The sequence below is a fragment of the Chaetomium tenue genome, assembly GCF_020726465.1.
Source record: "Chaetomium tenue strain MPI-SDFR-AT-0079 chromosome Unknown F5144scaffold_1, whole genome shotgun sequence".
In the NCBI taxonomy this organism is placed as follows: domain Eukaryota; kingdom Fungi; phylum Ascomycota; class Sordariomycetes; order Sordariales; family Chaetomiaceae; genus Chaetomium; species Chaetomium tenue.
In genome coordinates, this window is record NW_027117329.1 from 5,049,181 (window position 1) to 5,061,264 (window position 12,084).

General features: G+C 55.7%; 2 protein-coding genes across 2 annotated transcripts; both read left to right on the plus strand.

Annotated features, from left to right (window-relative positions):
* The first annotated feature begins 323 nt into the window (after positions 1-323).
* On the plus strand, positions 324-2,066 carry F5144DRAFT_67375 (Quinolinate phosphoribosyl transferase). Its single transcript, XM_066793323.1, has 2 exons — positions 324-1,759; positions 1,826-2,066. Exons 1-2 carry the CDS (start codon positions 453-455, stop codon positions 1,962-1,964), a joined length of 1,446 nt encoding a protein of 481 aa, XP_066649219.1. The 5' UTR covers positions 324-452; the 3' UTR covers positions 1,965-2,066.
* A 5,200-nt stretch (positions 2,067-7,266) lies between these two features.
* F5144DRAFT_589281 (S-adenosyl-L-methionine-dependent methyltransferase) lies at positions 7,267-8,585 on the plus strand (the record flags this gene model as incomplete). The annotated part of the gene is made up of 7 exons (XM_066790022.1): positions 7,267-7,301; positions 7,371-7,476; positions 7,535-7,683; positions 7,745-7,801; positions 7,851-7,994; positions 8,044-8,469; positions 8,555-8,585. 7 exons carry the CDS (start codon positions 7,267-7,269, stop codon positions 8,583-8,585), a joined length of 948 nt encoding a protein of 315 aa, XP_066649220.1.
* Between the last annotated feature and the right edge of the window lie 3,499 nt (positions 8,586-12,084).

A 12,084-nucleotide genomic window follows, 5' to 3' on the forward strand; every position in this document is an offset into this window, starting at 1 on the left:
AAGCGGGTGCAAACGACATTGATTCCCCCACAACAATCATTCCCTGCAAGCAAATCTTGTACCCCGCGACAAGGCAAGCACAACCTGGAAGCTGTTACGAGGAACAAAGAGCTTGGAGGTCTCACATTCTCGGCCGAAGTCACCTCATTAGGCACCTCATCTTCAGAGGACATAAATCCTAGAGTGTCCGGCATATTCCGAGGTCCGGGAGCACGAGAGGGAGAGACCGATAATACCCCTCCCCAAGTATCCCTGATTCACCTTGCACTTCTCTTGGCATTTCTAAGCTGCCCGGTCAAGTGAGTCGAAGAAACTTAACAGAAAAAGAAGCAGAACCGTTCTCGATTACATTGCTCTGCACCCGGCATCACTGCAACCTTACAACAACCACCATTCCCCACATCCGCGGCCCTCGAGATATTTGAGTCACCGCCGCTATCCCACCTGCCATCATGGATTTCAACAGCTCTTCGCCCTACCCTGAGGGGGTTATCTCCTTCCTCGACACGGATTTGTACAAGCTGACGATGCAATGCGCCGTCCTGAAATACTACAAGAATGTCCCCGTCACGTACGCATTCACCAACCGGACACCGGAAAAGAAACTCTCCCGCAAGGCTTTCCGCTGGCTGGAGGACCAAGTTAGGAAGCTTGGGAACATCTCTCTCTCCGCCGAGGAGCTGTATTATCTGAAGGAGCACTGCCCCTACCTGTCACCCGCCTACTTGGAGTTCCTATCCGAGTTCCGCCTCCGCCCGAGAGAACAGGTCGCACTCAGCTTCCTGCCGACTGGCGAGGACACCGGGGCTGAGTCTGACATTGGAGACCTGGATATCAAGATCAGCGGCATTTGGTCTGAGGCCATCCTATACGAGATCCCTCTCCTTTCTTTGACGTCCGAGGCGTACTTCAAGTTTATGGAACCGGACTGGACGTACGAGGGCCAAGAAGACCAAGCCTTTGAGAAGGGGATGCGCCTGCTAGAGGCCGGTTGCGTCTTCTCGGAATTCGGCACCCGCCGGAGGCGAGACTATCACACCCAAGCATTGGTGTTCAGGGGCCTCACCAAGGCCAGCAAGGAGGCCGAGAAGCGTGGCTTTCCTGGGAAGCTCTCGGGGACGAGCAACGTCCACCTGGCCATGCGCTTCAACATCCCGCCCGTCGGTACGGTTGCCCACGAGTGGTTCATGGGCAGCGCAGCTATTGTTGGGGATTATCGCAAGGCTACCGAAGAAGCGCTTCGCCACTGGGTCGGCTGCTTCGGAGAGGGCGTGCTCGGTATCGCCTTGACCGACACTTTTGGGACGCCCGACTTCCTGACTGCATTCAGCAAGCCGATCGAATACCTGGAGCCGCCCTCGCCAACCACCGCGCGAAAGCCGAGCGTTGCCGACTCCTTCATCTCGACGAGCCCCTCGGTGGCGTCCCACCAAAAGTCCAACAAGACATACGCCGAGGTCTTCACCGGCGTCAGGCAGGACTCGGGAGACCCCAAGACTTTTGTCAAGATCATCGGGAAATTCTACCGCGAGCAAGGGATCAAGGACAAGAAGGTCATTGTCTTCTCCGACTCGCTGAATATCGACCGGTGCCTAGAGTACAAGCAGGTCTCGGAGGAAGCCGGCTTCCAACCGACATTTGGTGTCGGCACATTCCTGACAAACGACTTTGTCAATACGAAGACCGGCAAAAAGTCGACGCCTCTGAACATTGTCATCAAGCTCAGCTCCGCCGACGGGAACCCGGCGATCAAGATCAGGTAAGTTGCCCTGGGCTGAGAAATACGCTTCAATCTTGCCAGACGTTGACTAACATCTCTCGACAGCGACAACATCGGCAAGAATACCGGCGACAAGGCGACCGTCGAGAAGGTCAAGCGCGAGCTGGGCTATGTCGAGAAGATGTGGGAGGGAGGCGATGAGACGGCGAGATGGGGCCGCGAGGAGGATGCCCCGAAGCAGTGATCTCGCTCTGGAATCTTGTATCTTGTCGGGATTAATATGCTCTTCATTGGACTAATGTGCATTGGGATAGTTCCCCGTCGGTGGACACAAGGATTGGGCATATGCATATGGGAGGCTATTTGTCTTGTGGTATCGCTAGAGCGGCGTGCCGTGATTAGAGTTAGACAACCATAAAGGCCGGAGTCGGACTCCTCTCTTATTTCCTTAAAGTACACATCGCTTTTGCCAGACTCCTGGTTTGATTTGATAGGTGCCTGACAACCTGCTGATAATCAACCACGAGCCATAATCACTGAAGAAACCATGCGCAACTCCCCAAAACCTACCTACCTACCTATCTAGGCAGGTTACTCAAACGGTTTTAATCATATTTGGCCAGCTGTGCAAACAACTCACATCGCACAAGGGTATCAGCCTCCGGTATATTCCGCTGTGCGTTGTAGTCGACCCAGTTGGTGGCGTGAGCAAGTCGGGATCTTGTGCGGCCTGGAGCTTTGGGACACAAACTACGACAGTTTCAAATGTAGTAGTGGTACCAATCAACGGAGTCGAGCATAAGCTGGGTGATCCTTCCAAAGGCACCCTACAGCGGAAAAAACCCTGTCTTGTAGGTATGTCCTACCATAGGTACACATACACGTACCCCTTGCCAATGCTGGGCACTTTTGCTCACGCATAGTTGCCCCTCGAGTAGGATACACTATCTACCACCCGAGCGCCGACGCGGAAGTAACCCACCGGAAATGGCGGCGATTCCCGGCTATGCTGGAATCTACCTCGCCGGAGAACAGCGTCGGTTGGGGTTGCCGTTCCCACCATTTGATCGACAAACAACCAACAGTCGGCGGTCAAAATAGCCTTTCCCCACCCAACGTCACACAGCATGTCATCTTTCGTGTGGTTCTATGGAACCTGGCGGCTTGGTTTGCTTTGGGGGGTGAGGGGAAGTACTCCGTCCAATCTGCAGGAAGGGAATCGGCTCTTTAGTCAGACCCGGCCCCCTCACACTGATATTAGCGGGCGGGTCGAGCGGTCGGACTCTCGTCGACAGGTAGCAGCCCATTCGCCAGTCGCTCGTGGGGGCGGGACTGGGCGAGCATCTGTAATATTTAATGTACATAAGCCCGAGACAACTCGTTTGTCTTGTTGGCGAAGGGAGGAGGGGGGGGGAGACCCAGTGGGTTGGTAAACCCTAGCAGGGGTGGGGCTACTGGGAGAGTGAGCCGGGAGGCAGTGTCGTTACCAGCCCGCCGGCCCAGAGTACGTATCTTTGGCTAGCGGCTGTTGGTTGACATACAGTGCGGTACACCATCTGACGTACGGATACGCTTGGAGTGACGAACCAGAGGTCGGGCGATCTCGCCCTAGAGTCTTGGGCTCATCTGAACGATACTCTCTGCAGTAGTGCTGACGGAAGACGAAGGTTGGTAGTTAGTGGTCGACAACTGGGTGCCGGATGTAGGGAATGGGGGACTGGCCGATGTCGCGGGGGCTAGGGAGTAGAATGGGCAAAGGTTGCGGAGGCTGTTCACAGAGCACAAACTGCAGCCCAAGAAGCCCCCGAGAGTCGGCACGATAAACAACAGAATGCGCTTTGTCAATGTATAACGAATCGGACGACGGGAGACTGCGTTTGCTCGACTTTTCGCATCCGTCCAAGGCGCTAGTTGCCCAATCACACTCGCGAAGGGCGGCTGGCTGTCGATAGACGCATCGGGCTCGGTCAAAGTAGGGACTGTGCGCCCCCCGCCGCGGTTCCGCATGGATATTGTGTAACTTCTCGACAGAGTCAGATTCCCATCATCCCGCTACTGTCGCACGAAGTAGCGGTCAAACCCGACCAACGATGCCCGCAAGCGCATGTTGGGGGCAAAGGTAGACCTTGCTTGGCAGGAGGGCGGCGCAGGAGGTTCGGGACGAATGCCTCCGGAGCAAGTTTGCTTGGCCGATCCAGGGCCAGCTGTTCAGGGCCCTCGGACCATCGAGAGGTGGGCTCTCATCTCGATTCGAGCCGTCTGACTGGATCGATCTCGCAGCACAAAGCATCCAACGGACCAACGGGCAAAGCTACTGCGTGAACTACGCCGCGTTCGTCAAGCGGCGGCGGCTTCGGGAGATCTCTCGATGGGGGGAGGAATTTTGTACATGTGACGCGGTCTTGTTCCGTCATCCTGTGCCTCGCTCCGAGTCAGGCAAGGTCAAGCTGAGGGTGTTCGTCTGTTGGTGCTGGTGAGACCGAAAGCGGGGCGTCCCAGCTTGTCGGGTCCAAGGTCTGACGAATGACGAGCAGCTGGGGTTCAAAGGATCGATGGCTTGGCGACCGGAAGAAGAATAGGTGAGTTTGGAGGGGGTTTCCACACTGGGATCTTGATCCTTGGGTTAGCGAGCCGAGCGAGTCCAGACGAACACTTCTCGGTTGAAACAAAAGAGAAACCGGATTCGTCCAGCGAGTCGGGTCAAGTCGTATGATGGAGTTTGTTTGCCGCTGCAGTGTAAGCCGTGTAGGAGGCTTCCCTTGATAGTTTGCAAAGCTGCTTCACGATTGGCGTGTGGAATGCGCTTTGCCGTGCCGTCCCTGCTCCTCTCGCCATCCCAGGGATAGTCATGGCAGTTAGTTGCTTGCTGTTGGCGCTAGAGGCCTAGACCTCGGGTGGGATATTCGTGAAGCCGGTGTTTGTCAGGATGCAATTTTTTTGATTGTCGACTTCGCAGGTTGCCCGCGCCGAAGTGGCGGGCAAAAAGCAGGGAGACTGGTGGGAGGAAAGGCAGTCACATGGGACGCTAACGCACAACAGCTTTTAAATTCATGCTCTTTGGCCTCGAGACTGCAGCTGGACTTCCCGTCGCGTGCCTTCCAGAACGAGTGAAGTGGGATAGATGGACCCACTTTAGCGGTTCAGTATTTTCGAATAATTTCGGGCTGAGGGGTCCTTCCTTCCCCGCCTCCTTGGTCGGACCAAGCCCCGGTGAAATTATACGGATCGTAACAACGATGAAGTAAGGTACCTGGTAGGTAATAAGATACGAAGTACCGAGAGAGGGATCCAGAGTGCCGTTAAAGGGTCAGGTTGTATCACAAGCAGCGGTGAGCAGTGTTGAGCATTAGCTCCGTCAGCAGGAGGTGCCATTCATTTCCAGGACGCATCGCCCCATGATTGGGCCCTCGGTTTTGTAGTGTTCGACATTCTGTCCCGACAACTTGGAGCCGATGTTCAGCTCTGTTCAGGTAGCTGTCACGGATTGGTCACCAGCCAGTGCAGCCGACTGTGTGCATGGAAACCCTTGCGACAAGACTGGGCCGTCCTTCTGGGCGAAATTGGCTGATCTTTGGACGATTCGTTGTCGCTCGTCAAGGGACGCTAGACAAGAAAGTGGAAGGAGCCTCCGGAGGACAGCGTATGTCAGCGAAGAGAGGCATGGGATACCATCGGCCGCATGCGTCCCCCATCCCAACGCAGCTGAATGGCACTGTGCGATCTGTACGGACCTCAGAAGATTGGATGGTGCCCCACACTCCAACTCCTTATGAGAGGGGCCTGCGTCTCTGACAGTGCGGGCAATGATTGAACATCGATTTCGGTGGTTCGTTCGCCAGGGCAGGTCCGGGAAATCCGTCTCGCAAATTGCCGCCCGAAACGCTGAATTGGCCCCCAATTCCACTGCAAAGTGTGTTCGACCGAGCATGAACTTGCCCACAAACGCGCCACGCAGGATCATTTGGTATGGCGCCCTGGTAACGGTGTTTCAAGTTGCCAGGCTGAAGCAGCTGGGATCGCGCGCTGTGGTTAGCGGACGATGTTGCGCCGGGGTTTGGGTTGGCATGGACAGTACCTTCCAGGTTGGTACCGTACTGTGCCAACGCCGGATACGGGAGCGGGAGCGGGAACTACCTAACGTAGGGCGGAAAAGCCCTGCGACGGGGCCCTGTTGGCAACGCACCCAGGCCATTGGGACAGCTTGAGGGGAACAGGATGGAAAGCCGGCAATCACTCCTGACAGACACCTGTCGAGGTTCCAGCTTGTTTTCACCTTCCCAATTTTTCTTCTTTTACAATAGGTACATCCCCGGATTTCCAGTCCACCACTCCCACACTGCATTGAGCTACAGGCTACGATGCGAGCTGTTTCCATACACGGTATTCGTAATTCGTAATTCTCTCGGCTCTGCGAGTTTCGGGCGCAGCTCCTTTCCCCCAACCAACCTCTCTCGTTCGGGATGTTGCGGGAACCCCACACAGCCTCCCGCACCTTCTTCTGCTGCGCGAATCCCGCCGAACCCTGAACCCTGGGTTTCACACCAAAACTGGGACGGCCTGGTTCTGGATGGGCGGGTAATGATCGCTCCACTGTGTAGGCGCCCATGTCCATTCTTTGAACCACACCGGTCAAAGAGTCGACAGTACGCGCCTCAGGCTCGCACCATCGCGGAAGAGCCCGCGCCTTCCTATCCCATGCCTCCCTCGTCATACCTTGCCCTCATCAAAGAACCATCCCCTACCTCACTGCAGGTACATAACATAGGGCGTGACCCAGATACAATTACATTACATACATGCCTACTCTCACCCCGTACGTATAACGGTAACGCTGATTTTCCCTGCCGGTTCACCCCTGGCTCTGCATCGTTGCGACGTCGAGGATTTTAAAGGCGCCCCTGCCACTTCCTTTCCCGGTCCACAAACAGCACAACCGAAAGCAGGGCGTTGTTGGCCCATGGTCACCCACATCGACCACATCGACCGCAATTTCAACTCCAACCGCGTTCTGCTTATCATATAACGCGAGGGCTGGCCACTTTGCGGCCACGTCGAATGCCGGCCGCGTATGTTTTTGGCCAATCCCCCATCGCAGCGTCACGAGCTCAAAGTCAAGGAAGGTGAGCAATTGCTATGTTTTGAATCCATTTCTTGGTCTTTTCTTCCTTTTCATCCGGGCTCGGCTCGAGTCAGGCTGTTTTCTTCCTTCTCACGTCCCTTCCTTCCTTCCGTCTCAAGTTTTTCTTTTCTTTTCTTTTCTTTTCTTTTCTCCATCCACTGCCAGTATCTGTCTCATTCATGTTCTCGAGGGCAAGAGCTTCTTTCGACTTTGCGCGTCAAGCCCCTTTTGCTGTTTTACCACCATTCCCTTTTCCCCAAGCACACTGTCCACTATCAACTTTCAGGTTACGCCCATTAGATAATATCGACTGCCGGTGACCTGAAGCCTAACATCAGCTTATGCAGTTGCCTCGGCCAAACAACCCTTAGCCGTTGTCCATGAGCCATCTCTCAAAAGTGCGCGTGTGTCTACCACCGGTCCAGCCATGGCAATGGATTCCCAGCCTTTCAGGGGCCACATGTAAGCTTGGTTTCGTCGCAAAACCGCAAAACCCGCAACATGGAGCTGACCGTGACCACAATCGTGCAGCCCCAATGGAGTGCCACCAAACAGGACATACCAAGAGGTATATGCCGAGAACGGCCGGTGGTATGGCACCTTCAAAAAGGGGAAGTACATGTTTCCCATCGACGAAGTGAGCCCGCATTCTTCATCTCCTCCTTTCGTATGGCAGGGCTGACTCTTAGTGCAAGACCGAGTTGGAGAGACTAGACGTTTTCCACAAAGTCTTTCTGGTCGCGCGCCGAGATGCGAGTCATAGCGCTCCCCTCCACAACCAGGAAACTCCTCGTGTTCTGGACCTGGGTTGCGGGACAGGTATCTGGGGCATCGACATGGCCGAGTGAGTTTATTCTTGCGCGCTCTCCGTTCGCATAACTCGCTAACGTCATCTTGCCGAGAAGTAAATACCCCGGCGGAATTCATGTGGGCGTTGACCTGAACTACATTCAACCGGAATTGTCCGTTACACCACCTTCCCTCTAGGCCAGCGTGCTGACACGTCTTTAGCATCCCTGCCAACATGCGTTTTCTTCAGAAAGATATCGAGGACAGGTGGCAGGATTTGGAGCCGGGCTCCTGGGACCTCATTCATATGCGCGCTCTCAACGGCAGTATCAGTAATTGGCCACGCGTATACGCCGAGATTTACAGGTGAGGCCCTTAATTCAGAAGGAGAATGTGCGTTGTTGACAACCTCAAGGCACCTCAAACCATACTACGGTTACTTCGAGCAGGTCGAGATCGACTGGACCCCCCGTAGCGATGACGGTTCCTTGCGCCGAGACGGCTTCGTTGTGCAGTGGGCGAACGAGCTTATGGATGCCCTAGATAGCTTCGGCCGCCCGATACGCTTAGACAGCAACCTCACGAAGCAGCGACTAGCAGACGTCGGCTTCGACGAGATCAAGGAAGAGGTAATCCAGCTACCTTTGAATGGTTGGCCTACCGAGGTACACAACAGAGAACTCGGCCGCTGGTTTAACCTCGGGGTGCGACAAGCCTTTCAGCCACTCAGCTTGGCACCCTTGTGTCGAGGCCATGGTCGGACCCCGGCCGAGGTGGACGAGCTGGCTGAAAAAGCCAGGGGTGAAGTTTACAGCAACAGTGTGCGCGCATACTGCACATTGTCAGTCACACCACAGCACACCACACATGCCCCCCCCCGCACCAAAGTAAGCGGCAGGAGGGCGAACCACGCTAACCGGTCCCAGGCATATTTTCACAGCCAGAAAGCCACGGTGAATCTAGCTCGTCCTTTGCTGCCCTCGGCTGGCTTAGCGCGAGATTACGGCACGCAGAACCCAAGCCGATGGTTGGGCTACCGACTCGAACACGGCCATCTCCGGAAGGGTCCGGTTGTATGTATATACATCCGACATGATGCCAGGCCTGGTTCGCTGGCGAATGATTGGACTTCCGTTTCTACAATCTCCCTATTTGCTGGCTTATTGACGAGGCCTATCCACAACCGGCAGGGCAGGCCACCCTGCGGCTGATAACTCAACGGTTGCCTCCTGGAACACACTTGTCCAAACCACGACCCCGTCGAATTTAAACATCAATTTCAACTTTCGAGGTCCAAATCAGCCACTCAAGTTCAAGTCATGCCTATGATGTTGAAAGGACGCACCGCATTTTATGGGGAAACCAGCTGACGATAACTGGCTATGCCGCCGCCCATATTGCGCCCCGCTGAACCTGCGGGTTACGCTCAGGTGACACGAAATCGACCATTTTGGGCCCCTTTCAGCGTGCTTGGGTCGGAAGCAGGGAACCACAGTTAGGGAGTTGTTCGGTTCAGCGCGAGAACGGTGCGAACGGCGACAGATCAACCACGCTCAATGCCACCGGAACTTCTCATGTTATCGGCCCGCATCAGAGCTGCCCAGAACCCCGCTGCTGTTGGCAAGCGCCAGGATGCGGGTTGAAACATTGCATATCAATCTCGCACTGTCACTCTTACCACGACGAAACCCTTGAGGGGCCGGGGCAGACTCATTGCCGCCAACTGTTCCAGATACGCCCTGAACACGCCAGCCCCTGGCTTTTTGCAATTCTTTGAGCTCACACGGCCTTCTGCTCGTCACGATAGCCCCCCCCAGGCGGAACGAGGAACCCAGCCGCGGCCTCGGTTGGTGGAGGAGGTGGGAGTTGATGGTGGTCAGCAGTCTCTGGCAATCTTGGGTCGTGCAGTTCCGTCTTGCATCCGGATGGTCTACCCGGATGGTCTACCCGTTCGTCCCCATTCACGAAGCAACCCAACCGCTGAGATGCTGAATACTCTGTTGGTTCCTCATTTCAACCCCGCTTTCCTGTATATGATGTATAGGCACATGCCGCTTTGGATATCGAGCGGCCCCCACATGATGTTCGCTGTAGGCCAGCCTAGGTCAGCTATTTTGGTGGTCAATAAAAGTCGTCGTTTCTCAACTTGCTTCCCCAAGCCGCCTTGTCCTGATTCAACTGCACCGGCCCCCCACCCCACCCCACCCCCTTTTCCGGTTCTAATAAAGTGGGTTCTTTTTGTTACTTCCCCTTCTGTCGATGATATTTCCTCTGGAACCTCGAGCGAAACCGTTAGGAAACCTGCTTGAGTTGGACAAAATGGAACTAGGCTCCACGGTTGCCCCCCCCTCCCCCCCCCCCCCAAACACATAGCATGTGACCGATTTTTCGATTTTTCTAAATTTGATGTCGATCGACGGGGAGACACAGACGGTGGAGGGGATATGGAGGGAATAGTTGACGAACACATGGATAATGGGACGCTATTGCTGCGGAAGCCGCGCAGCGGACCAGCTGAAATCACAAGCTAACCAGCTAGTCTCCAAATGTCTGTCCACCCATCGCAATGATCGATGACGACGATAGCTCCACCGAATGGGAGGACATGGAAGCACTGCAGCCGGATGCCACCTGCCGAGTACCTCAAAGTATATCGAGCCGCTTTCGGTAGCCCTTTCGTCCCAAGCTCCCCCAGTCATATGCCAACCAACCTTGTCCTCGACGAACTGACTCCGCCAAGGCAGAACCGGTCAATCTTTCCAGGGGCTGGCCATGCGTTGTACTGCTTGTGATCCTCCCCGCCTTCATGCCAAAGTCAGACACGACACGAACCATTGGACGCAAACTAGCTCAAGAAAAAGCGAGGCGAGCCAACGCCTGCACGACGGCATCACCACCCCCGAGGACAACAGGCGTCCGCCCGGTAGGGTATCACCGTGGAAACAGCGCACCGCCTGGGGGGAGGGATGGGGGACAACCAGCTGCACGGCATAATGCCCGTCCGATCAAAGCACACCACACGCAAGACACATGATGAAGCGGCCGGCCGGCTACTGCAACCTCGCGGCCAGCAGCAGAGTGAAAAGAGAGACCGGCCTGTGAGGCGGGCCGGCCCAAAAGGGTAAAGCGAGATCTGCAAGGTCGGTCCAACTGCATCTGCATCTCCAGCTGCAGAATACGACCTTGATCGATATGGGGGAAAAGGGAGGGAAGGAAAAGGCAAAAAAGGGGGGGGACAGCTGGCCAGTGGGCAGGACACGATCATGCAGCGCGACAAGACCAAAGGATGGCTTTGTAAGTGGCCAAGCCCACGCGCACCGTGGTGCATGCGGGAAAAGAGGAAGGTAGGAAAATGTGAAAGAAGAAGAAGGAGAGGGATGTTACTTGATGGTGTTTCTCTCTCTCTATCCCTCCATCCGCTCGCCAGCCATCAGGGCAAACGGAAATCGGGGAAAACGACTAACCAAACAAACACCCACCGGTAAAGCTACCCGGGACAGCCCGCCTGCCTTTACCGTCCTCCCAAATCTACCGGCACCAACACCCACACCAGCACCCACTCCCCCCAAGTCAAGCAAGCCAGGTCGCGTCCTGCCATCGATCTGGAAAAGCCACACATCCACACACACCCACAAGTCACACCAACCGAGCCCTGTCCCTTGTCCCCCTGTCTCTTGCATGACAGTGGCCGCCGAATGCTGACATGCCGCCCCGGAGTTCCGGACCAAGGCTGACACTGAAACCACTCATTTCACCCGGTTGGTCGGGGGGGGCAGACACAGCGACACCGACTAGGCATGAGTGAGCTGGCCCACGCCCCCGGCAAGGGTATCCTAAAGCTCAGTCTAGTCTGCTGTGCTGTCCGAGAAAAACAGCACAAGAAGCTAGCTAGATGGTCAGAGGCTGGCGATGTCTCACAAGAGAGGGCCACCCACCGGCCCGGCGTTGATGTGACGGCAAGGCAGTCATGATTGGCAAGAAACGGGGGACGGAGGGAGGGATCGGGTAATTTGGTTTTGATTGGCTTGATGCAATAGACTTCGGTGGTACAGGACGAACAAATGAAAAAGGCGCAAGGCTTTCCCCCTTGGCTGCCGCAGACAGGAGACAAAATTAGGTGTACATACAAGGGAGGTGGGAAAATGGAAAGGAGGGGGGGGAGGGGGGGGTGAGGTACCTTTCAGCCCCCTTTTTGGCTTCACCCTCCCACGCCCCCACCCCCGTTCTCCCCCTCCCGTATGAGACAACCCCCACACCTTACCCTCACCTAGCCAAGGTGAAGGAATGTTGAAACCCTTACCCATCGGGAGCTCCCCCTTGGCCTAGACGGGTCGTTCCAGGCGCGTGGCCAGGCGGCGCTCCCATTGCGGAGCCAGGTGTAATAGTACCCGAATGTGCCCGCGCATCTAGCATCAACGAGCACTCCCCCGATACGCCACCAAGTCTATTCCCTCCG